General features: G+C 53.1%; 1 protein-coding gene and 1 pseudogene across 5 annotated transcripts in view; one reads left to right on the plus strand and one right to left on the minus strand.

Annotated features, from left to right (window-relative positions):
• The window catches only part of IKBKG (inhibitor of nuclear factor kappa B kinase regulatory subunit gamma), a 22366-nt gene extending 4102 nt beyond the window's left edge, over positions 1 to 18264 (plus strand). The window contains exons 1-10 of one of the 5 annotated variants that reach the window (XM_016123931.2): positions 5 to 401; positions 3724 to 3925; positions 7663 to 7874; positions 8660 to 8778; positions 11376 to 11528; positions 12103 to 12199; positions 13266 to 13409; positions 13687 to 13829; positions 14041 to 14102; positions 14241 to 14383. In XM_016123931.2, coding sequence (XP_015979417.2) covers positions 3739 to 3925; positions 7663 to 7874; positions 8660 to 8778; positions 11376 to 11528; positions 12103 to 12199; positions 13266 to 13409; positions 13687 to 13829; positions 14041 to 14102; positions 14241 to 14383 — 1260 coding nt within the window. In that variant the 5' untranslated portion in view covers positions 5 to 401; positions 3724 to 3738. Of the gene's footprint in view, positions 1 to 4; positions 402 to 3723; positions 3926 to 7662; positions 7875 to 8659; positions 8779 to 11375; positions 11529 to 12102; positions 12200 to 13265; positions 13410 to 13686; positions 13830 to 14040; positions 14103 to 14240 lie in introns of those variants that run through there. The other 4 variants (XM_016123914.2, XM_016123906.2, XM_016123921.2 and 1 more) reach the window with 4 other exon arrangements.
• LOC118608307 lies at positions 3414 to 3532 on the minus strand (annotated as a pseudogene).
• Positions 18265 to 25976: the final 7712 nt, after the last annotated feature.

Genomic DNA, 25976 nt, shown 5'->3' on the forward strand with positions numbered 1-25976 from the left:
CAAGCCTGGATCCTCCTCTGGCGGGGGTGGGGCGACCGAGCGCCCTGAGGCGGGCTGCCGCCGCCCGAGAGACAAGGGGGAGTGTGGGTTTACGCCGAAAAGCAGCGGGAGGTTCATATCGCTGGGGGGCATCCTGCGGGCCGGCCGAGGCTGGCGGGCTCAGGCTTCCCTCTGGGGTTCCCCCTTGAACCTGTTGACAGCCTCCCAGGCGGGGGCGGGGCTTGTGTATTTTACTTCCGGATCCCACAGCTACGACAACGGAAGCCGGAAGTGGGAATTTCGGCAGGGGGAGAAGGGAAGGGCGACCGCGGAACCCGGACTTTCTCAGCGCGCCGGGGCTCGAGGAGCGCTCGCGGCCCACTGCTCCCGCCCTTCTCACGTCGGACCGATTCTGCTGACAGGTGTGGTCTTTGCCCCCAAAGACAGGGTACCATCGGTGGGCGTTCCGCCGCCTCCTAGAGTCCCCCGGACAACCAAGCTTCCCCGTCTTGTTGGGCCCCGGTCCGTTTCTGCCATCCGTTTTTAGAGCACTGGCCCAGGCGGGCCGATGCAGGACCCAGGTTACTTTGGCAGTGAGCAGGACTGTTTCCGCCTGTCCCTCCTCCCATAGCGCGGAGTCTGACCACACCCCTAGTTCGTGGATGACTTCAGTTCGGAGACATTTTCTGTTCATCAAACTTGATTGCATTTGAGGTAGTTAAATTCTGTAAAAAAGACTCGAATAGAGTGTGGCAGCTAAGTAGCTTACCTCATATGCCTCCGTTTGCTCACTTTTCAAAACGATCGATGTCCACCCGAGCTCATACCGGTTGTGACTCGAGGATGAATGGGCCAGGCTGGCATGTTCTAAGAACAGCAAGGAGGCCATTATAGCTGGAGCAGAGTGAGTGAGGTCCTTGGAGAGGAAGCAGTGGGAGATCAGATAGTGCAGGGTCTAGTAGGGCCGTTGTAGGGACTTTGGCTTTTACACAGAGGGCAGTGAGGAGTCATGGTTGGCATCTGATTAGAGGACGGACGTGATGGCGATTACCGTTTAGGCTGATCATTCTGGTCGAGGTGGGGGCAAGGGTAAGGACAGGTTAGGTTATTGCAGTAATGAAAATGAGAGACGGTGGTGCTTTGAGCATTTTATTCTGAAAAATTTCAAAGATGTACAAAAGTAGGAAGAACAGTAAATCCCACGTATCCACCTCAGCTTCAACAGTTATCAATTTGTGGCTGATTTTAACATTCTTTACAATCCTCTCCCGTCATTATTATTTTTAATAACAGCTTTATGAAGATATAATTCACCTACCACATGAGTCATCCATTTGAAATCTGATATTCATTGGTTTTTAGTATATTCACAGGTGTACAACCATAACCACTAATTCCAGAACTGTTTATCACTCCGAAAAGAAACTTTGTAGTTTTAGCTCTCACTCCCATCACCCCATCTCCCCCACTTCTAAGCATCCGGTACTCTTCCTGTCTCTATGTAGCTGCCTATTTTGGGTATTTTGTATAAATGGAATCATACAATATACGGTCTTTTGTGAGTTCTTTTTAGTATAATGTTTGCAAGATGCATCCCTGTGGTAGTATGAGAGTATACTAGATTTTGTTTATTCATCGGTTGATGGCCTGGGTTGTTTCCACTCTGACTGTTATGAGTAACACCGCTGTGAGCATTCGTGTATACATGTGTTTTCATTTCTTTTGGGTATATACCTAGGAGTTCCCCCATCATTTTGAAGTGAATTTTTGACACCATCTGTAAATATTTCAGTATGCATCTCTAAGGAAGGACTTCAGAAAAAACATAACCACAATACCATTGTGATGTCTAAAAATAGTTAACATTGATTGCTTAGTGTCATCAAATAGATTCTGGGATACATTTTGATAGAATTTCCTGATGGATTGGGTATGAGCTGTGACAGACAGACAGGAATGGAGAAGGATCCAAGGTATTTGTCCTGATAACCGGAGGATGGATTTGCCATCAACTGACAATAAGGAAGGCAGTGGGCAGCTGGCTCTGGGGAATGTCAGGAGTGCAGATTCAGAGAGATTAGTTTGGAGAGGACTACGAGATTCTGAGTAGAGATGTTGAGTTTGATGTGTGAGTCGAGTTCAGGAAAGAGGTCTGATTTGGGGCATCATTGGCATTCAGGTGGAGGTTGAAGCTATAAGGCTGGGCGGAGTTGGTACTGGGCTGACTACATAGAGAAGAGACAGGATCCCAGAGGAGAGCCCCAGGGCACCACAACATGGTGGAGTGGGTTGATGAGGATTCAGTGAAAGAGACTGAGCAAGAGCGGCCAGTGAGGTAGGAGGAAAACCAGGAGAGTGGCTGTTCTGGAAGCTTAGGGAGGGATCTGTGGTTGGTCAGATACTGCTGATGGGTTAGTGCGGTGTTCAGTGTGATAGTCAAACGTCCAAGTGCATCTGGTGTTAAAGCCTCCCTCAGCCCGGTCCTGGAAGCTTGCAATGAGATTGGCCTCCTACTCCAGGTAGCCGGTCTCCTTAGGCAGGATGTGGAAGGGCTCCAGGCTGGCGCTATCCCATGTGGCCCACCTCTACTCTAGTTCACAGAAGAATGGGGACAGCTCAGCCTGTGTCTCTGCCCCGCTGTCTTAGGCTGTGAGCCCAGCTCCCACTTTCAGATTCCTCGGGACGCATCAGATACTAGATGCCCCCTTTGGCCCTTCAGTTCCAGGGGACACTCAACAGGTCCTGATTGGTCTCCTCGAAGCCCCTCTTACTAGGTATATTAATCTCCTCAGGCTGCTGTAAGAGCTGACCGTGAGCTGGGTGACTTAAAACAACAGAAAGTTATTCTCTCAGGGCTCTGAAGCCCAGAAGTATGAAATCAAGTGTCGGCAGGGCCGCACTCCCTCCAGGGGAGGGTCCTTACTGCCTCTTCCAGCTTCTGGTGGCTCCAAGTGTCCCTTGACTTGTGGCCACATCACTCTAGTCTCTGCCTCCATCTTCACACAGCTTCTCCTCTGTTTGTGTCTTCTTCTATCTCTTATGGGGACACCTGTCATTGGATTTAGGGTCCCCCTAACTCAGGATGGTCTCCTCTAAAGACCTTGCACTTAATTACATCTGCAAAGCCCTTTGTCCAAATAAGATCATGTTCACAGGTTCTGGGAGGCAGGATGTGAGCACTGGGCGAGGGGCCAAAACCCTCCACTCCTGCCTGGAGATGTGTGTATGGGCTAGAATTACCAGCTCATGGACACCTCCCTCCAAAAATAATCCTCTAACTGCCCCTCCTTTGTTGAAATTCTCACCTTCAGCTTCCAGCCTGGAGAGAGGTGCTAGGCGGAGTTTATAACCGGTGCTGAACCGTGGACGTTCCAAGCCCTACATGTGGGCCTGCATCTCCCTTTGTTTGTTTGTTTGTTTTGTTTTGTTTTTTACGTCTACAGTGCCCGGTTTTCCTAGGTGGTCTCCCATCCAAGTACTAACCAGGTCTGACCCTGCCTAGCTTCTGAGATCAGATGGGATCAGGCTTGTTCATGGTAGCATGGCAATAGACCTGTACCTCTCTTTGGAATGGGGAGTAGGTGTCACCTCTTGGGTCAGAAAGCCCATTTTGTCATCCTCCTACACTTGACATCGTGTTTGGCGTTCTGCATAGCGCGTGGCCCCAGGACCGCACAGGCTTCATTCCTCGTCCTGCAGAGAGCACAGGTCTCATGTGATGCCTCTGTGGCCTTTCTCTTCCAGACGTTGACTTGTTGGATGAGCAGGCCCCCCTGGAAGAGTCAGCCGTGTGAGATGGTGCAGCCCAGCGGTGGCCCGGCCGGGGACCAGGACATGCTGGGTGAAGAGTCTTCTCTGGGGAAGCCGACCATGCTCCACCTGCCTTCGGAGCAGGGCGCTCCTGAGACCTTCCAGCGCTGTCTGGAGGAGAATCAGGAGCTCCGAGGTGAGGAGGACAGTGGGTGTGAGGAGTAAAATGTCAGGGGACTCAGCCCTGCTGGGGAGAAGGCTTATTCTACTCACCTGCGCCTCTTTGTTTACTGGGTCCGGGGGTGAGCATGCACCTGAGAGCCAGCTAGTGATTCACGCTCAGCTACCCTCTCTGTTTGTTTCAGATGGGGTTCCCCGGATTCATGTTTCGAGGCTGAGATTAATGTGCAGGGCGCTGATCCAGAGCAATCTGGGGACCCGCACCTGGGAAGCGAAGGAAGGGCAGGAAAGAAGCGGGGTGGGCAGAGGGGACGCTGGGCTGCAGTGCAGGTCGACCCTACAGGGCGCGCTCTGGGGCTGGAAGGACCAGGCCCTTCTGAATTGTCCCAAGCTGGGCCAACACAGCCAGGCCTTTATGTCTCCACACTGATTGGTCAAGTGCAGGCTACCCTGGGAAGGGGCGTGGCCTGCCCTGGGAAGGGGCGTGGCCTGCCCTGGGACGCCTGTGGGCAGCTTTGGAAAAGGGAGGGGTCCTTGGCCCCTGACCCCGGGGCCAGGCAGCCCTGTGAAGAGACCCCAGCTGAAGGCCGTCCTCCAGCAGCCCCGCCAAGGGTCTGGGTGTCATGTTCTTTCCCTACCATCCCGTCCCTGTCCCCATCACAGCCCCCACCCTCCACGCCCTCACCTGTATCAGGGGCAGCGTCTCCAGGTCCCAGAGGGCATTGTGCTGTGCCCCTCAGGTGGCATGGGTGTCCGTGGATGCGGCACATTCCTGCCTACCTCCCCTCCGCCCCCCCGTGTGACAATGCCCTCCCTGGTGATCATGCCCCGGGGCTCCACATCTGGCCTGCTGCTGCTTTGGTACCTACGAGTAGCCCCAGGTGCCCAGGTGGCACCCCCAGCTTCTGAGTCAGTGAGACTCTTGTGTATCTGCTGTGGGGACCTTCGAGACTGCCGAGCCCAGAGCTGCAGGGAGGGGCGGCTCGGACTCCCCAGGTGGGTCACGGGGATGATGGGGCACACCCCCCCGTTTGCTTCATCCCTTCGTTCCTATTGGGAATTTAGGGCTTATGGAGGTCACAGCCCCCGTGTACCGTACATCCTGAAGGTCGGTGCCTGATCTTTGCAGAAATTGTCCCCAAGCCAGTGTCTCAGTTGTTTTCAATCAGCTATCTACTGTCCTAGTGGACCGGTGGGTTGTCATGTGACACAACAGAGGCGGCGACAGTCATAGGGTCACTCCCCCGCCTCCTTTGCTGGATAGTGTGTCCCGCAGTGTGACGGGATGTTACGTGGGGCCCTATGCTGACAAGCCGCGTGCTCTGTAAGCCTCAGAGGGGTGGTAGCTGAGGGCCTGCAGTCAGGGAGCAAACCTGTGCCCGAAATGTGTCTTTCCTTCCTGTCAAGGCGAATCGCCTTCCCTTCCAGGATGGAAGGGGTCCAGTGCAGTCACCTTGCCACCAAGGGGCTATTCTGTCTCCTGGAGGCCCGGCTTGCTTTGGAACAGCCCTGCTTTGAGCACAGAGAGCCAAAATGCCTGCCTGCCTTTAGGGCAGAGTCCTCCACCCCAGCGCCCAGACATCAGGGGCCATCCTGGGCACTGCAGGCTACTGAGCATCATCTCTGGCCTTTGTTCCCTAGATGCCAACAGCACCCCTCCAGTTATGACCACCAGTAATGTCCCCAGCGGCTGTCACCTGGCTTGCTGTGTTGGGGCTGCATGGAGCTGCCAGCCAGGTGGGGGGGGAGTAGGGAGACACACCACATCCTCCACAGCTATGTGTGTGGCCTCTGCTTGTACCCAGGAGAGTACTCTGGCAGGGTGTGGCAGGTCATCAGGGCAGGGACCATGGCACCCTTAACTCCCCGCCCCCAGGAATTCAGGCTCCAGTGGCAGTAGAGGCCTCGACGCCACATGGCCTCCACCTGCGCTGCCTGTCCCTTGCTTGTGCGGCGGGTTGGCTTCACAAATTTCTGCTAAACAGATGGTATGTGTCAGGCCCTGGGCCAGACCCCTGGAGCCATAGGTGTCTGCCCCCTTGACGCTCAGGACTGTGCCTGTGGAGGAGGGTGCAGGAGGGAGGACACAGACGTTGAAATGTTTAAGGGGGACTTTAGGGAAGAAGTCACATGTATCTAGTGTAGGGGTCCATTTCCGTGACATGTCCAGGGGAGGTGAGTCCACAGAGAGAAACAGATGAGTAGGTGCCAGGGACCGGGGGCGGTGGGGAGGGGACAGCCACGAAGGGACCGTATGAGGTTCCTTTCGGGAGCGATGGAAATATTCTGGAACTAGATAGAGGGAATGGACGCACAGCTTTGCGAATACACTAAAAGCCACCGAATGTGTACAGTTGACCCTTGAACCGCACAGGGGTCACGGGCACCGACCTCCCTGCGTAGTCAAAAATCTGCGTATAACCTGACTCACCAAAACTTAACTCTAGGTGTCCCTCGGGATCCATGGTGGATTGGGGCCAGGACCCCTCCCCACTCCAAAGCCAAAACTCAAGGACACTCAAGTCCCTTATGGAAAATGGCGTAGAACAACACATGCAGTTAGCCCTCTGTGGCTGCGGATTCCCAGCCGCGGATCAAAAATACTGTTTTCAGTCTGAGGTTGGTTAAATCTATGATGCAAAACCTGTGGATACTCAGGGCCCACTGTATATTTATTGGAAAAATCCCTGTCAGTCAGGGGTCAGCTGTACTTTAAAATAGTTAAAACGATGAATTCGATGTTATGGGAAGTTCACCTCAATAAAAAAGGAAATTGTACACGAGCTGAGCCTTGGGCGGGGCTGAGCAGGATTGCGACAGGTGGGGGCCGGCGGGGGAACAGTGTGCCTGAGGCAGGAGGGCTTCGAGCCCAGTGTAGCTCCCTTGCAGGGGAGAAGTCACATGGGGACAGTACAGTACAGAAGGTAGGTTAGAAGCCACTGCAGTTCCAGTGAAAGAATGTTCCATCAGTAGGAAGTTGTTAGCTAGTCAAGCGCTTTGACCAGAGGGTGACATGAAGCTACTGCCTGCCCGTATCTCGTACAGCTCTGCAGTTGCTAGAACCTCTGCGTGTCACCGATCGGTTTTGTCACCCCTGACAGTCTTCTGCTGCCTTGGGGTACGTGGCTTCCTTTCCTTGGCCCCTGCTGACGGCCTGGGGAGAGCAGGACCGGCTGTTTCTTGAACTTGTGTTGTGCATCCGGGTACTTTGTCTGCTTTTTCATCTAACCCTCCTCATCCTGTGAGATGGGCACTGTTGTCCCTGTTGACTGTGCAGATGAGGACAGCGAGTCTCAGAGAGGTGAGTAACTGGTCCAGTCCAAGTCTTCCGGCCCTCCCAGGCTGCAGCCAGCAACGCCACAAAGACGTTTGCCCTGGTGGCCGTCCCCTGAGTCTGCAGGTCGGTTAGGACCTCTTGGTCCTAAAGACAGTGATCCAGTTCTCCAGGGCAGGCATGCCTCTGACCCCATCGGAATACAGATGAGTTCGAGTCACTTACAAAGAGAGTGACGTTCGGCAAACACTTTTAAGTGGAGCTGTTGTGTTCGGTATTTTGTTGGAGATGTGTAGGATATCATTAGCGTGATTGAGTTTGAAAGCGTTTCATGAAATAAAAGTGTTTTAAAGTCACCTCTCTGTGTGAGAGGCCGCCTGGTAGTGTGTGGAGGACACCGTGACGGACCCCAGGAGGGAGCTGGCTGGCAGGCTGGCCTCCAGGGCTCACCTCCCCGCTGCTGTCCCCTCTGCTGCCAGATGCCATCCGCCAGAGCAACCAGATGCTGCGGGAGTGCTGTGAGGAGCTGCAGCGTTTCCAAGGCAACCAGAGGGAGGAGAAGCAGTTCCTCATGCAGAAGTTCCAGGAGGCCAGGAAACTGGTGGAGAGACTGAGTGTGGAGAAGCTCGACCTGAGGGAGCAGAGGGAGCAGGCCCTGCAGGAGGTGGAGCACCTGAAGAGGTGCCAGCAGGTAGCCAGGGGGGCAGGGAAGGCCCTTTCCCAGGAGGCACTGGCTCGGGCCGCTGGTCACCTGTGCGCAGCCAGGTGCGTCCTGGAAACCCACAGCAATGCCAGTGTTTCCAGAGAGAAGCGGTGCTTGGGGTCCCCAAGAGCATCCTCAGGAGTGGCGGTTACGATGGAGGGGTTGGGGCTGTGGAGGACTGAGTCTCAGCCCTGGGCTGGAGCAGCCTGAGGTCACGGGGGACCTGGCTCCATTCGTTTTAATGAGAGAGACCAGCCAGTGGGGAGTTTGGACAACTTGAATTTTGTCGCTGGTGGAGGTCTTCTGAAAACAGTGTCAGTCCATGTCACCTTCTGGTGACCTGGGGCATGTGGAACGGAACGTGTACTTTTGACACTGGCTTTGTGTCTCACGTCCCTTGGCACCGAGTCTCGGAGAGGCTGAGAGATTCCTGTGGGGCTCAGCCCTCGTGGCCTGGTCATCATCCTCAAGAGACTTGAGGCCCCTCTGTGCTCCAGTGTCCCTGGGTCTCGTTGTGCCCCATATGCAGAGACGAGGGCCTTGCAAGTGTGGGATCATGGGACCTGATCCCTTTCCGCTGCCTCAGTTGCCTTGCTGAGGTCAGGAATCTTCTGGAGGTGAGAGGTGAGGCAAGTCAGAGTACCAAGGGTAGGAGAGAAGCCCTCAGGATGACACATCGCAGCTCTTGCAGGCTGCCCCGGGGTTTGGGGCCAGCAGGGGTGGGAAGCCCATGAGAAAGCATTGCTGACAAGAAGTGGGTTTTTTTCATGCAGCAGATGGCCGAGGACAAGGCCTCGGTGAAGGCCCAGGTGACATCGTTGCTGGGGGAGCTTCAAGAGAGCCAGAGTCGCCTGGAAGCTGCCACCAAGGAGCGACAGGCTTTGGAGAGCAGGTGAGTGGGGAGGGAAAGCCCGCCCTGGAGGCCACTATTGGGATACCTGAGAAGAATGAGGCCATTTTGGAGCCTCCAGAGGTTCCTCTGTGACAGGACGGACTGGGGGACATGGGATGTGAGCGCGTGGGGCATTGGAGCAGGTGCTTGAGGAGAGGCGGACCAGGCGTCCGGGCCCTGGGTCTCAGCAGCACTTCTGGGCTCTCGGACCTTTTTCTGGAGTTCGGATTATTTCTTTGGGGGCCATCGTCGGTGGCAAGAGCAAACCCACGATCCACCGCGGGTCTGTGGAAGCGCTCACTCCCAGTGCCCTCACGGCCGAGGTTTGTCACAGGGAAAGGGCGCACGTCAGGACCGCGAGGACAGGACGCAGAGCAGGGGTGGAGAGCCCCAGGCCTTAGGCTCCCACCCTCCCTCATGAGAGGGGTCCACTGAGCACTCTCCCCTCTTCAGCAGTGAAAAATGCGTCACTGCGGACCCAGGGAGCCCACTTGAGACCCGGGACCCCAGGTGGTATTAGGTGGTATTAGGGGCTGGTCACGTGGGCCTCTGTGCCATGCGCACACCACAGTTCCCGACTCCCAGAGGAAAGCAGGTGCTCCGCAGGGACCACCCTTATCATCAGGGAAAGTGTCATGTCGTAGGGGACTTGCATCAGCCCACTGCCCAGATGCCACCTGAGGACCAACCTTATAAGTGGCCCTTCTGAAACTGGCCGCCTCGGGCTTGCCAGTCACTGTCGTCTGCAAAGAGGGGTTCCCATAGGTGGGGTCATTGGGTAAAGGGCACGGACGTCTCTGAGGTTCCCATGCTGCCCAGCTGCTGCCCTCCAGAAAGACGGGTCCAGCTGACAGCGGTGGCCCCAGCTCTCCCAGTGCAGGTGATCAGGGTGACGTGGGTGATGTCAGGGTTGCCTTCCTGAAGGAGGCTGGAGGAGCAGGCACGGGTTTTCCCCTCCCGTCATCCGAGCGACATGGGACATGGTGCGCACGCCCTCCCACTCAGAGAGCAGACTGCGAGGACAGGCATCGGAAGGCTGAGCCTCGCTGGCTTTGGCTCGTCACACTCTGGTGTTTTCCCTGTATGTTCTCTGCCTCCGTGTTTCTAAAACCACATATGTTGCTTTAGGGCATGGTGTCTTTTCTGCCTATCTTTTTCTGTGCACATAAAAGAAGCTGCCAGAGGCATTCCGTTGTCAGTGCAGTTTGCAGCCGACTTGGGTCAGTGAAGCACCCTGCAGGGGCGTTTCCTCTGGTGACCGAAGGCCCTTGGGCAGCTCTTTTCCTGTCCCTCCTCACCTGTGCAGTCAAGTGTACAAATGCTGAGCTGCACAGTTCAGGGCACGAAGCCTTGCCTGCTTCTCAGATCATTCCGTGTAGTCGTTTAAACAGCTTTGAACTTCATACACGTGGCTGCCCTCTGGGCCCCTGGCCTGTCACCGTTGGGATGGCCCTCCCCCTCGTTCTTGGGCTCCTGGCAGGCAGCAGTTCCTTCCGGCGATGATGACGGCACCTAACTTTTGTCCGATTACAGATGGAAGTGTGTGTTCGATATATTTGGACATGTGTGGAGAAACAGACCAGTGAAGACCCCCCAGTAACCCCCCACCCACCCAGAAATACCCACCGTCACCCTTGCAGTGGGGACTGTGGAAACCCTTGCGACAGTGGGATGACAGGCTGGAACCTGGAACCGGAGATTTAGGGAGCTCCGTGGACATAGGACTGTGCAGACGGCAGACTGGGGCCGTGGGGCGATATAGGGCCTGGATCAGAGGATCGGGGGTGTTGGGGGGAATCCGCAGAGAGGAGATGGGCCGTTACAGCGGGATCGTAGAGGGAACGAGGAATTCCCTGCCGGGGCCATTGCTGTCTCCCAGGCAGGCCGATGGAAGGCTCCCCTTACAGGTGTGGACGTTTGGGACTCTAGATGAGACATTGAGGTGGGCCAGCCACCCCCTCGCCAGCTTCTGGAACAGCGAGTAGGAGAGAACGAGTTACCTGAACATCCTGACCCCGCCTTCCCCTCCAGCTGCCTCACGCCATCTCTCACTTTAACTCCCCCACCTTCTAGAAGGGCTTATCCTTGCTGGCTGACTTCCTCTCCTGCCAGTCTCTCCCACCCCTCCACTGAGACTGCTTTAGCCGGCACCCCAGCACCCACCTGTCAGAACCCAATGGGCGGTTCCTGGGGGCTTCGCTCCCCCGGCCCCAGCAGCGTCCCTTTGTGGGATCACTTCCGTCACCTTCAAAGGGGCTTCTGTGATGAGTGTCATCAGCCTGAGCCGGAGTCCCAGGTCTCCTGGCACTTGGTTGTCTGCCGGACCCTTGGTTGACACCAGCGCGTCTCCCCTAACCCGGCGCCTTGCAGTTATCCCTGTCTCTAGTGACGGCACAGGTTGTTGGCTGTGCGTTGGCAGGATGCTCAGAACCACGGCTCCTCCCCGTGCCCTGCTCCCAGCGCCCGCCCCTCCCCTGGACTGCAGAGCTGCTGCTGCTCTCCGGCTCCTGCGGTCCTGCTCGGCACAGCGGGGGGTCCTGTGGGCATCCCCGCTCCTGCTGTGGCCCTACCGTGACCTCCCCCTTCCCCCGTGCCAGGGCCCGGGCGGCCAGCGAGCAGGCCCGGCAGCTGGAGAGCGAGCGCGAGGCGCTGCAGCAGCAGCACAGCGTGCAGGTGGACCAGCTGCGCATGCAGAACCAAAGCATGGACGCCGCCCTGCGCATGGAGCGCCAGGCCGCCTCGGAGGAGAAGTGAGTGGGTGCCTAGCACGGGAGGGACGGAGGCCAGAGGGCGTCGGCGGCTTGCTTTCTTCGGGGAGCCCTTCCAGGGACTTGCCGTGGCTGAGGGCCAGGTTCGGTCCCTTACTGTCATCACACCCAAACGATCCATTTTTGATATGATCACATTCTCCGTTCTCCAGCCCACGTTCAGATGCCACTGTTGGGCCCGCGCGTTAACAGCATCCGGGCCAGCAGCCCGCGTTCCCTGCACTGGCATGCCTTTCGAATCTCCTTTAGTGGAGAACAGGCCTGCCTCTAGGTTTTTCACAAAGTCGACTTTTTTGAAGAGTGCAAGACAGTTGCAGTTTATTTATAAACATTTCTTTTCATACTTTAAAAAAATGTTAGTCTTAAGGAAAACGATGTTAACCGTTTTAGCCAAGTGTGCCTCAGAGCCCGTGGTCTTGAAGGCACGTGTGTACCCTCAAAGTCCCGTTCGGGTCTGTGGACGTGACAGGAAGGAAGTGGGTGGAGTTGGATGCAGGAAAAGCTGTGGCTGAACCAGGACAAGACGGCATTTCCAGCAAAAGTTCCTTTTTCTTAGGCGGAAGCTGGCCCAGCTGCAGGTGGCCTATCACCAGCTCTTCCAAGAGTATGACAACCACATGAAGAGCAGCATGGTGAGCAGTGAGCGAAACCGAGTGAGTATGGCAGGGATGTCCCTGGGACTGCCGACGACTGACCCGACCCTGGTCCCTCTCCCATGGGGCTTGCTGTCCTAAATTTGGGGATGTTGGAACTCAAGGCCCTACCTTAGGACTTGACAGAGTTGGCTTTTGGGAGGGCTACGTGACTCGTCCTAGAGTTTTGTCAAGGCCACAGTATGATGGCTCAGGGCAGGCCACGGGGACCTGGGGACACTTGGGCTGTGCTACCTGCTTCCAGTGGCGGACTGGGCTGGGCCTCCGATGCCCCCTCCATGGGCTGGGTCCTCCTGCCAGCCCTCACCAGTTTGGCTCTGGGCCGTTTCCATCCCAGTGTTGAAAGGAGCCAGGAGTCCTCTTTTAGTTTGTCCTCATCAGACCTATAGTGGGTTCAGTTTCTAGCAATCGTGCTTTAAGAAGGAAGTTGTCACACGTGACGGTACCCAGAGGAGACTTACAGGGAGAAAGCCTGAAAGCAGGTTACACAGGAAGAGTTAATTACAAAACTGTGGCCTTTTGATCTCTGGACGGAAGGCTTGGTGGTGCGTGCGTGCGTGTGTGTGCACACACATCCGTGTGTGTGTGCATGTGTCCGAGTGTGTGCATCTCTGTGTCTGTGTGTGAAGTGTCTGTGATGGACCAGCAGACCCTTGGCCAGATAGCAGAGTAGAACGACCAAAGTCTCGGCTTAGTGGGCCCATGGCGGACTGTTGGTGCGGGAGGCCAGCTCAGCATGGAACAGGCAGCCTCGGGAGGAAGTGCGGCCCCTGTCCTTTGAAGGGTCGCAGGAGGGCTGTCCAGCTGGAGGTTTTGGGACAGGAATGTCAGCCTGGGTGGGACATTGTGCCAGGTGACCTCAGAGGTCCTCTCCAGCCTCCACCTTTCCTGTGCCTTGCACACATTGACACCTTGTGGTTGGCATCACCCCACCGTGGGCCAGCTGGGGCCGATCTTTGGTTCCTCTTGGTTCTTCCTGCCTGAAGCAGCAGCCAGGCTGGGGGAGGCACAGCCACCACCCTGGGCCAGCTTGGGCTTCAGCAGCGACCCCCTTGCCCGTCCCTAGGGAACGCAGCTGGAAGAGCTCAAGCAGCAGCTGCAGCAGGCCGAGGAGGCCCTGGTGGCCAAACAGGAAGTGATCGACAAGCTGAAGGAAGAGGCCGAGCAGCACAAGATTGTGATGGAGACCGTTCCGGTGCTGAAGGCCCAGGTGAGCGCTCTCCTCTGTGGCCTGCGTGTGGCCAAGCAGACCAGGCCCACTGGCGCTGGACCTGTTATGTCTCTGGCGTTATTTTGCAGTGGCTTCTCGGAAGTTCTTTGAGCCCTTCACACTGTTCCTTGACCTCTCAGTGCACTCGAGGTGACTCTGTGCCATGGGCTCTGGGAGGGCAAGAGCGAGCTCTGTCTTGTCCCCTGGTGCCTGGCACGGAATGTCGAATAAGTGGCCGACGGGTGGCGGGCACATCCCTCTTTCTTGGCTTTGCCAGGCGGATATCTACAAGGCAGACTTCCAGGCCGAGAGGCAGGCCCGGGAGAAGCTGGCCGAGAAGAAGGAGCTCCTGCAGGAACAGCTGGAGCAGCTGCAGCGGGAGTACAGCAGGTTGAAGGCCAGCTGTCAGGAGTCGGCCAGGTGCGTCTTGGAGCGTGCGTCCCATGTGGAGGGGGGCTGGGTGTTGGGGGCTTCCAGTGGTGAGTGCAGGAGACTGAGTGCTCCTGTCTTGTCAGGGCGGGGTGAGCTGGGCCCCCGTCTCCCCTCCTGCCACCCTGTCCTCCCATCAGCTTCCTATGCCCCCCCGGAGCTTCGCTCACATATGCTGATTGGACGGTTTCTCTCCTCAAAGGATTGAAGATATGAGGAAGCGGCACGTAGAGGTCTCCCAGCCCCCCTTGATCCCTGCCCCAGGTGAGTGAGCTGCAAGAGGAGGGCCGGGGAGGGCAGGGCTGAAGGGAAGGAGCTGGCGGTCCACCCTGTCTCAGCACTTCGTGTCCCCTCCCCTCCCTGCAGTCTGTGCCATAACCGGGACCTGCCTTCTCTCCCCAGCTCACCACTCCTCTCACCTGGTCCTGCCCAGCCAGAGGAGGAGCCCGCCCGAGGAGCCGCCTGACTTCTGTTGCCCCAAGTGCCAGTATCAGGCCCCTGATATGGACACCCTGCAGATACACGTCATGGAGTGCATTGAGTAGGGTCACCTGCCGATGAGCGGCCCAGGACAGTGCAATCTATGCTTTTCCCTCTCATCTGCCTAGTCCTGAATGATGGGCTAGGTGACAAACAGCAGGCTCCTTCTTTGAGCCCCAAGAGCTAGCCGTTAGGGCCTTACGCTTCAGCTCCCCCGTCTGCTGGTTCGCCTCTCTTAGGGTACCCGGAGTCCCAGCCTGGCCCGACGCTCTGCTCTTTCGTTCATTCTCTCCGCTTGGCTCACTTGCATCGGGGGCCCCTGTTCTACCTCCACTGGGGAAGTCAGAAGTCAAGCCCAGGGCTCTCCGAGAGAGCTGCTTCCCAGCCCGAGATGAGACAGGAGCGTCCCCCGCCCCTGGCCCAGCTCCCCAACACCCGTGTCAGCATGCTCGCAGGCTGTGCTGCTCCACACGGAGGCCGCAGCACGGCTTGGGGGTCACTGCCCATCTTTTGATTGTCATGACGCCACAGCGAAACTCCACGTGCATCGATCACGTGTGTGTGTGGGTCAGATTCTTGGACGCAGCAGCACTGAGCATCTGCAAACGAGGCCCGCGGTGCCCTGTGTCGGTTCCTGCTCTCCCTTCATGCCCCAGAGCCTTGCCCCGGTGAGGGGTGTCCAGGCCGTGGGCTTCGCCATCCGCCAGGCGTGAGGTTCTGTGTTAAGAATGAGCTTGAGCATCTTTCAGAGCTTCAGGGGTCCTTTGCAGTTCTGGCGTGAGTGGCTTGTCTGGATTTCTCGCCCATGTTTGTCTTGGGCCGTTAGTGTTTTATTCCTCAGTTTGTAAGAGCGCTTTGGTCATTAGTGGGATCAGCTTTCTTTGCGTGATGGAAGTTGGGCTGATCTTTTCCTACGGTGACTCTGTACTGGCGTGTTTTGGATATAAAGTTTGTTTCCTTTGTGCGGGCACATCTCCCTTCCTTTCCTCCACTGCCATGCTTTGGAGTCGTTGCGGCCACCCCGTGGCCTTGTGGCTTGACGGGGCGATGCTTCGCACAGGTATACTTTTCCCTGCACCTCGGCGTGCTCCTGTCTTCCCTGAGGGCGTGCGCCCAGTGTGAGTGGTGGTAGCCATGTTCCATCACGTTCCAGAAGTTTGTTGATGTTCTTCCCCGCACCAGCCCCAGATGCTCCGGGCCTTGTGAATGAAAGCCGCTTGGCAGTGCTTGGCAGCTTACGAACACCAGAGGACCTTGTAAACTTTGCTGTTTTGCAAGGTTCTGAATATTTCATAGGATGTCAAAGCCATAGGCATGAACCGTGCAGTGTTGTTTAAAAAAAAGGATGTTGGAAGTAGAGGAAGAATGCGCATCGTTTACTCCTTGGTGCCCTGGCCCTCACCCCTGCCCTCCCCCGGCTCCCCTGGGCGGGAATGGGATGTTGCGAATCCATCCCTGGACTTTGCCACAGGGTTTTCTGCTCCTTGGCAGAGGGCTGACTCCAAGTAGGATTTAAGTCTAGTGCTGGGAGGCGGCCAGCAGCCCATTCTGCAAACAAGCCTGCACTCGGGGGTTCCTTGGCATCCGTAGGGGTGGGAGCAACATTCCCATTTCCTGAAGCCCAGGTGTCTCATCGCAGATGGTACTTGGGGAAGAAGTAAAGGCACATCTGGGTGGTCTACCCATGGGCGCTGCATTCTAAGCTGGATTCTGCAGTTTTTCTCAGAGCACTTTTGGTCGTTGGGGGGTGTATTAGTTTCCTATGGCTGCTGTCACAAAGTACCAGCAACCTGGTGGTTTAAAATCCCGGGAATTCACATTTTCACAGCTCTGGAGGCCAAGAGCGCAGCTGTGGGCAGGTCTGGTTCCTTCTGGAGGCTCTGAGGGAGGGTCCATGCCTCCTTCCAGCTTCTTTCGCGACCATTTGTGTTCCTTGGCTGGTAGCCATGTCACTTCACTCTCTGCCTCCATGGTTACTTGGCCTCTTCTCTTCATCTTGTCTTCTGTCTCTATAAGGACACCAGTCATTGGATTTAGGACCCACCTGCGCCAGCCTGGATGACCTCATCTCGAGGTCTTTGCCTTCATCACACCCACAGAGACCCTTTTTCCAGATAAGGTCACATCTACAAGTTCTTGGGATCAGCATATCTTTTGGGGCCACCATTCCATCCACTGCGGATGGAGTCCTCAGGCTGGAACGGGCGCAGTTGCAGGCAGGTTCTCCAGGACCTGCAGCTCCGTCGGAGGGCATGTTCTCCAGGGTGATGGTGGCCTGTGGCGAGGAAAGCTAGAGTTGGGGGTGGGGTAGGCCCTTGCAGGTGTGGGGACTGCTGTCCCTTAGGATGTCTCGTCTCCAGCTGGACACTGCTGCCGGGGCTAGCGGACGTGGGCGCGGGAAGGGGGTAGGCTGCAGTGGGATGGAGCTGTCCTGCCACCCGCGTCCTGGGTGGTGGCCGCTGGCCGAGTAGGGATGCGCTTTGTGCTCCTAAGAGGGTTGCCAAAGGCACGTAGGACACGTTCTCTGACCAGCTGCCTTTTCTGAAAGGGGGTTGAAAGGAAGGTGAGACCCAGGAGCAGTGAGAGAGGAGGACGTTCTCTTCCTGGGGAACTTTTCCCAGGCTCAGGCGGTGGCACGCCCGCGGGTCACGCAGCAGCAGCAGCTGGGAACTTTACAAACGTCCCTGCCTGAGCTGCGGAACACCTGAGTCACAGTCTGGGTTTGGGACCGGGCAGTAGCTGGGAACCGCTACCCTTTTGAGCTTTGGCTTCTCCCTCTTCCCTTCTGTAGGGCCAACTGCATTAGACACAAGGATTTTAAACCAGGCCGTTTGTCTGGAAGTGAGGGGTTCTGCTTTTTCCCTTTCTGGCTTTCCTTAGCTTGGGCTTCCAGAACAGGTAGCTAGATTCCTCCTGTGGGGGAAGTACCCCACCTGTCTTATTAGCTCTGTCCCCTCGATTTTTGCAACCCTGGGTTTGAGAGGTAGAGCTAGACGGCTAGAAGCGCATCTCAACAGGACCTGTTTGGTTCCCTGTTACTCAGACCCATACCCCCTCTGTTTCTGCTGCTCAATGCTCAAGAGAAATCCAGACGGCCAGTAAAATGAGCACAAAAAGAAAGCACGTCTTCCTCATGGGTGACTAAAACAGCACAGACTTAACCCAAACAAACAGTGATTTCCAGTTGCAACAAATGAAGACTTTTGGTGTCTTGCCGACAAGGTGCAGGGGACAGACCTGCGATGCCACCCCGCTTGCGTGGACCGATTTGGCGGGACGGAACAAGCACTTAGGAAGCTTCTTCAGCACTTTTAACTGTAGGAGACGATCGAGACACACAGTGACGTGGGCATTGTGGAGACGCTCGCTGTATCGTTCGTTCTTTGTAGCCGCGGAGGTCGTGGTGAAGACGCTGCGCTTCTGGACAGCGTGGACGTGCGCTGCCAGTGTTGCGAACATGCCCTGTAGCATGTTGCTGTGCCAAAGCCAGCAGACGAAATTACGTATAAAGCGTGACCCCAGTAAAAAAAGTCAAAGCTTCATGCACATGCCCTGCTGCCATTTGGGTACAAAAATGGTATTATTAATGTTCTTTACAAAAGAAAAATGTCCTCTTAGAGGTTGAACTGCAGTATTTATGGGTGAAATGATATGATGCCTTATTAAGTGAATTGTGAGGGCATTCACAATTTTACTCTTTATAAAAGTTTGTATAACATTAGGAATATCTGCTCTTTGAAGGCTTGGTAACTTTGCTTATACTGAGTGTACTCCATGTGGGTAAGGGGAAATTTTAAACCACTGATTCAAGTTCCTTATTTAGTTGTACTCTGGTTTTTTACTTCTTGAGTAAGTTATATTGTTCTAGCACAATATGCAGTTAATCACTTCACGTTTACTGCAATGAATTTATCTTATTTAAAAAAAAATCTTTGCTATACCTGTATTATGTATTTTTCCCTCCTAATATTTCTATGCATAATGTCTTAACTTTTTAAAATCGATCTTTCCAGAAGTTTGCCTAGTTTTTTTTTCTCTTTTGAAAGATGTCTTGGAAATCCTTTTTAAAAATGTTTCTTTATTTCCATATTCATTTTCTGAATTCTCATCTTTTCATTTCCATCTAGTTTTTCTGGCTTTACTCAGCTCTTTTTATAATGTATACACTTGGAGTCTTAGCTCATTCCTTTTACTCACTGTTTGCTTATTTAAGCCTTCAATGCTGTAAATTCCCCTCCTAGAACCACTTAAGCCACATTCAACAAGTTTTTGTAATTCTCTGGGCAAAACTTGAAGTGCATCTGTTTAATTCTGCCCAGAAGCAAGTAGATAAATACTGTGGTTAATGAGTGTATGATAGTTTGTCCAGATGGTCAGGACTTGGGAGGACCAAGACTAGAGAATTGATCGCAAGGCAGGCTAGGGAAGGGGTGGAAGAATGGACTTCCAGGAGTAGGGCCCTGGGGGAGGAAATGCGCACCCCTTGTGAGCATCCACCACAGAGGAGGCTTCTTGGAATCATCTGGGCTGGATGACCTGCCCTGTGGGGGGCAGTCACCTTCTTTCCCATTCTGCAGTGGGCAGCAAGTTACCCTCTGTGGAATTCACAGTTTTCCTATACCAGCCCATCTTACCACTGGGGTTGTGTTAGCAAAACCACCCGTGAACACACTAAAGCCGAAGTCACCATCACAGCCTCCCACACAAAAGCTCCGAAGAAGGGATGAGACTTAAACCTAAGCCTCTGGGGATCCCTGTGCTATCTACCAAGAAGCAAAAGCAGAGTCACTGTGATGGCTGGGGTGATGGAAGCCGATTATCAGGAGAGAATTTCTGCTAAGTAACTGGAGTCAGAGGAAAGTATTTCTGAGGTCCACAGAATTTGGAGGGCACCTGCTAGTACTGCCATATATAGTGGAAAAAAATTAGGGGAATACGGCAGCCACCTCTCAAGGATAGGACTAGGAAGGGCTCAGCACTGAAAACAATGAAGGCTTAGGTCACCTCAGGTAAAGAATCACAATCAGCTGAAATGTAGGCCAAGGACAAACTGTACATGGGCTGCATAATAGAGGACGGAAATGGAAATTACCAACAATGGGGTATCGCAAATTTAAAACCTCACCGTTCCCGCTGCCTCCACAGCCCACAAACACCATGCGCATACCTCCCGGAAGCAACCAGGTGTGGCTGTGGGCCAGGTGCGCCCCTGACACTAGTTCCCCTGCCTACCCTCGCCTTCCCTTCCCTTTCCTGGTAACGTCCAAACACACGAACTAAAGGCCTTGCGCCTCCCCCTGTGTGCCCCGCCCTGACTGCACTTGCCGCTCGCCTTGGCTCCTCTCTGTTCCCCACGGGCTTGGCGGAGCCCACCCCCCCAGCGCTCCTCCCACGCGACTCCCTCTTGACACGCAGTGCACTGACTCTGTCTCTCTAGAAACTGGGTAGAACCAAGTTTTTCTTTGCCCAGGCCGCTCCTGGGCCCCCGCTTGTGGCCTTACCCGACCGACCATCAAGTAAGAGAACGCCAAGCGCACGCCATCTGGGCCATTCTGCAACGACGGCGGTGGACAGTCGCGCCGGCTTTTGCTTGGTCGTTACTTGGCGCGCATCTTTATTTGTACGAGCCAGGTTCCTCCCTTCCCCACAAAGACGTTTTAGGAGGCGCTGAAAGAGTCTTTCTGAAACATTCCATAAATCTTCGTTCTTCTTTTATGAAATGCTTTTCCTTCACAAATATCTAAGCCTTTCACAACGTACCAGGATGGCATTGCCTGAAACTGAGTCCCCGACACGCTACTGTGAAATGGATGGCCGCGGTGGCATTGAGCCAGGCGCTGTGTGGCTCTGATGTCACGAAAGGCACCAGGCGGCTTCCCATCTGTTTCAATGGTCAAAATGCAGGTTTCAAGTCACCTGGCCCTTTCGTGTTCTATATATAACGTGGTCGTCGGGCAGGCGCGGAGCCCTGGGGACCACGACGCGCGGAGAGGCGCGTTTCATTTTGCAGAGTGTGCGGCGCCCTCTCAAGAGGCGGCTTCGCACAGATCGACACGTGCAAACGATGAAGATAAAGCTTTGACCAAAACTCATGCAGAACCTAGTCTAAGAAACCCGGATAGACGTGGATGCGCACGCAGCGACCGTCGTTGCATCTAGTCTAGACTCCGCTGGGCGTTCCGAGGCCCTACACACATCTGCTCGCGTTGCTCTGTGCCGTCCCCTCGGGTACAAAACGGGGACCGCGACACCACGACCGCCGAGGACAGCCAAATCGGCGAGCTCCGCGCACATGGTGGAAATGTGCTCAGAGAGAGCAGCGCCCGCCTGGGCGGGGTGAGAAGACGCCCTGCGTCTCCCCTAAACGTGCAACGGTCACACAGCGGGGCGCGGCAGAGGGGCGTCCGCCCGCCACGCAGACACGCCCATGGGGTCCCCGCACGGCTGCCCCTGGCGCGGGGCGCCGGCCCCGGCGGCGCAGGCGGGACGCGGGAGGGACGGCGACGGACGGCGTCCAGCCGCGGCTCAGCACCGGCGGCCGCGGCCACGCGGGAGGAGTCGGGCTGAGCCCTCGCCCTGCGGCCTGGGCGCTGAGGGGCGGCCGCGCCGTCTCCGCCTGGCGAGCCGGCTCCCCAGCCCGCGTCATGGGGAACCCGGGGCAGCAGCTGAGACGCGTTGCACCGCACAGCGGTGCCCGCAGCTGCTACCAACCAGGAGGCAGCGCTGTGGACTTGGGGACCTGCCTCCCTTCCCCACCCACGGGGCAGGGCCCGGCGGAGGCGGCGGAGACGCAGAGACACGGAGATGCGTGCAGCACGGGGGGCCGGGGGCCATGAGTCACAGTGCTGGCGGTGCCGGCAGCTCGGGAACCCGGGTGCTCACCCCACCGCGCCTCCTCAGCGCAGTGGCGGTGCCCCAAGACCCAGGAGACCGGGGTACAGAGGGCACACCCACCGTCGGGGTGGGTACGTGGCCATTTCGACCACAGAGGGGATGCCACCCCACCACTGTCCCAGTGCTGCAAGTCGCACGGGGAAGAGAAAACAACAAAATAAAAAACCCAACGTGCGCTATAGCATCATCTCCTGGGAAACAAAAGAAAGACCCCTCCTTCCCAGCCTGCCGAGTTAAGAGCAACTCAGTAAACAGGAAAAAAGTTCACTGCCTCGAGTGAGCAGGCAGACAAACCATTCTAGTACCACGAATAACCAACGTCACACAGTAGCACGGAAAGAAAATGAAAAGTCTCCAGAAACCAAACTCAAAGTCCTGAAAGACTGTGATTTAAATAACAGATAACTGAAGATTGCAGTTATGAAGAAACTCAACGAGATACAAGAAAAGTCAGAAAGTCGATGAGCTCAGGATAAAATTAGTGAACAGGAGGCGTACTTTACCAAAGACACTGAAGCTACACAAGAGAACCAAACCTGAGCTGAGGAACACAACAGATGAGCTGGAAATAAAGTGGCCCACATGGAGGAGGGAATTGGGGAGCTCGAAGACAGAAATATAGAAATGATTTAGGTGGAAGAGTAGAGAGAACTAACATTTTTAAAATGGAAAGAACTCGACGAGAACTAGCTGACTCCATTAGAAAGAGCGACACAGGACAATGAGTATCTCAGGAGAGGAGAGGGAGAAGGGCACAGAGAACCTGTTCAAAGAAATAATCAATACGAACTTCCCAAACCTATGGAAGGAGATGGAGGTTTGAACACAGAATCTAATGGAACATATAAATTAGCATGATGCAAAACACACCTTCTCCAAGACACGTTACATTAAAACTTTCCAAATTTAAAGACAAAGAAAGAATTCTCAAGGCAGCCAGGAGAAAAAAAGACAATAACCTGCGAAGGAAACCCCATCAGATCATCGTCAGAATTTCCAGCAAAAACCCTACAAGCCAGGAGAGAATGGAACGATATATTCAAAATATTGCAAACCACCAGCCAAGAATAACATATCCAGCCAAAGTTATCCTTTAGATATGAAGGAGAAAAAAACGCTTTCCCAAACACAAGCTGAGGTAATTTACCAACCCTGCATTAAAGAAATGTTGAAAGTAGTTCTACCTGAAACAAAAGACAGAAGTATACAAAACTCAGAGGAAGATGACAGAAGGAAGCAGGAAATTACCACTGTATTTCAGGATAGGGTATTAAACCCTTAATTATCTCACAAAGGTTAAAGGGGAAAAGGTACTAAAAATAACTAAAATTACTGTAACTTGGTCGTGAAAGCACAGCATAAAAGGGGGTGATTTGCGATAACAAAAGCGTAAACGGGGAGTCGAAAAAGGACTGAACTTGTACAGGTAAATAAAGATGAGATGCAAAGAGAAGAAAGAGGACTGTTGTTTCTAAGAAACATTTTATACAAACCTAACGATAACCACAAAGCAAAACTCCAGAGCTGAGACATAAACAAATCAAAAAAAGAAAATGAGGAAAAAGCATAGAAAACCGCCAAGCTAAAATAGCAGGCAGAGACAAAAGAGAAGAGAAATGAGAGAGGTACTGAGCACTCAGAAAAGATGAAATGGCTCTACTAAGTCTTCTATATCAATAATCACTCTGAATGTAAGTGGACTGAGCTCACCCATCAAAAGGCACACAGTAGCTGGATGGATTAAAAAACAAGACCCAACTACATGCTGCCTTCAGGAGACCCATCTCGGCTACAAAGACAAACAGGTTCAATGTGACAGGGTGGAAGGTGATACTCCACGCAAAGCATCCAGAGAAAGTTGTCGGAGTGGCCACACTTATATCAGACAAAATAGAATAAAGATGAAAGAGGTAACAAGACACAAAGATGCACCTTTTATAATGAAAAAAGGGGGCAATTCATCTATAATGTCCTGCAATCTTGTAAAATTTACTAATTATTCTCCCATAGATTCCATTGGATTTTGTACATAAACAATCATGTTGTCTGCAGATCATAATTTACTTCTCCGTTTTCCCTTGAGATGCCTCCTTTTGATTGATTTATCCCCTAATGGGTCAGATCTTTCTGATTCTTGGCATCTTGGTAATTTTTTTGTTGCAGACAGTATTTTTCTTTGGGTGCTGAGTAGTTTTTATATTCTTTACTATATCCCCAAACTTTTTAAAAACACTGAATGCTATTTACTTAGAAACCATTTGATCCTTTTAAGTCTTAATTATTGAGATTTGCTATGTGTGAGCAGAGCAGCTTCTAGTGCAGGACTAATTATTTTCCACACTCCTGAGACTCCTGGGCTGATCAGTACTTTCCTGAATCCTCAAGGGGGCATTCTGGGATCTCAAGAATCCTCTTTTCCTGCAGCTCTCCATCTGCAGTACACTGACTGGGCTTTAGGCTCCAACTTCAGTCCCCTTTTGGCTCTGTCAAATCATCCTTCCCCTATGTGTTTCTCCAACTTATTATGCTGCTGCTTTTCCCCCTAGAGTCGTGACAAGGGTCCATGAAGAAAAAAGGTAGGTGGTCTCCCAGAGGTGGGGAGGAGAGATGAAGCAGATTCTCCTTTCTCTGCCTCCACTTGAAACCCCCCATTTAATACCCTATCTAAGCCATAGCTTCCACTTTTTATGGCCTGCCTGCATCTCTGCCACCCCAAAAGTGTCACTGGTTGGATGGCATAACCGTGGCTAGAGAAAAGCACTGCTTGGAGTGGTCAGGCCAGAGCCACAAGCTCACCCCTGGAATTAGAAATGAAGTCAACCTTATCAGAAGTGTAACTACTGAGGGGAAGGAAAAATGACATGTCTAGGAGTAAATAAGGGGACTGGTACCAGGGGAAGGGGATTGGATGCTGGGTGACAAAACCAACAGACGTCTCCTAGGGTGCAGACATTTTGTCAATTTAAAAATCCATTTCTAATATTTTAAAAGAAGAAGACTAGGAAAGATTATTCCTTAATCTAATAGAACCAAACTGTTCCTAAGTAATTTAACAGAGTCCCAGAACAAAGCTCACACATTTTGGGAAACACGGATATCACCCAAGGTAAAATTTCACAATCTCTGGCATTTAATCTAACATTACCAGGTATGCAAAGAAGTAGGAAAATCCAACCCCATTGAGGAGAGAAGTCGATCACAAATAGGCACCCAAATTGGAGAGGAAAAAAGAAAACAGCAGTTATCAGCAGACGACCTAATCGTCTATGTAGCAAATCTGATGTAATCTCCAGAATAGCTACTAAGATATGAGCGAGTTTGGCAAGGAAACAAGATCTATTAGAGGGAGCTAACTCCTCCCTCCAAATGCTTGACTAATCATCTCAACTCTTCTTCACCGATCTGAAACGAGGTTAGAAAGTCACAAAATTCCAATTCCAGTGTTTCTGGGTTGTTTTATTTTCTCATGCACACTAAGTTTTTTCTTTTGGCGGAAATCTGATCGACTGATATAAGGAGGTGGGCAAACTCGAACTCTGGTGGGAGGGCACACTTTCTGAATAGCAGTTGTATTCTGTACACTAACAGACTTAGAAAATAAAGAGAAACATAAATTTTTAACTCAGTAATTCTTTAACATCTGAGGAAATAATTATTCAGGCAAAATCATACAGAATACCAAAAACATATTAAATGGTCTACAGTTACACGGTACTCCTTCTCTGCATCCAATTACATGTATTTTAATTTTTTTAAGAAGAGGAAAAGCTCATATTAAGTGAAAATAATTCAGAAAAAAATTTAATCCTGAACTTGCAAAAATTGTACATTATATTATTGTTATGCATTTCATATATAAATGCAACTCTAAAACTAAGAAAATATTCCAAAACACTGATAGCTGTTAATGCTGAATGACAAGACACAATTCAATTTCTTCCATTTCCTAAATTGGCTTTAACTGCCTCGTACCACTGGAATAGCTGAATCCCAGCCCTCCCCTCCAAACCAGGGGCGAAGGCAAGAAAATGAGGAGGCGCAATAGCTGACAATAAGCGTGGATGCAGAACAACAGTTCAGTTTTATTTTCCGCTGTAACAAGAAATAACCCCCTCCTCCAGCAACAGAGAAATAGCCCAAGACCCTCTACAAGCAAGCAATTAGAATTTCATAGTAACTAGCAACTACTGCAGGAATGACAGCTTAGGGATGGAGGCACTATCGGGGAAGGAACTCTAGGTTATCTTAGCCCCCTTTGCCAGGCTTGGGCTTAGGGAAAAAAGGAGGCGCAAAGCGCTGCATGTTGTGAACCAGCAGGGAAAGCTGGTCAAGACAGGAGCCGATCGAATCACGGAGTTGGCCAGGATCATCAGCACTCAGTCGGCTAGAATGAAGGAAAAAGACGATAAAATTAAATATGATAACCCTACACCTATCTCTCTCTGCCCCTCAAGTGGTGACAGGTTCAGTGTATCCCATGTACCTCCTTACACCTGACCTTTGAGTGTCTCCAATTCACTATCAGAATGACCCTCGGTCTCAGACAAGAAAAAACGAAAGGAGTTCATTACCAGCAAACCAGTATTACAAGAAATGTTAAAGGTACTTCTATAAGGAGAATGGGGAGGAAAAGAACGTAAGTATTAATAATAAAACTTCAATAACTACATACCTACCAATAATCACTTTAAATGTAAATGGATTAAATGCTCCAAATAAAAGACATAGAGTAGCTGAATGGACAAGAGAATAAGACCCATACAT

The sequence above is a fragment of the Rousettus aegyptiacus genome, unplaced genomic scaffold, assembly GCF_014176215.1.
Source record: "Rousettus aegyptiacus isolate mRouAeg1 unplaced genomic scaffold, mRouAeg1.p scaffold_m13_p_9, whole genome shotgun sequence".
In the NCBI taxonomy this organism is placed as follows: domain Eukaryota; kingdom Metazoa; phylum Chordata; class Mammalia; order Chiroptera; family Pteropodidae; genus Rousettus; species Rousettus aegyptiacus.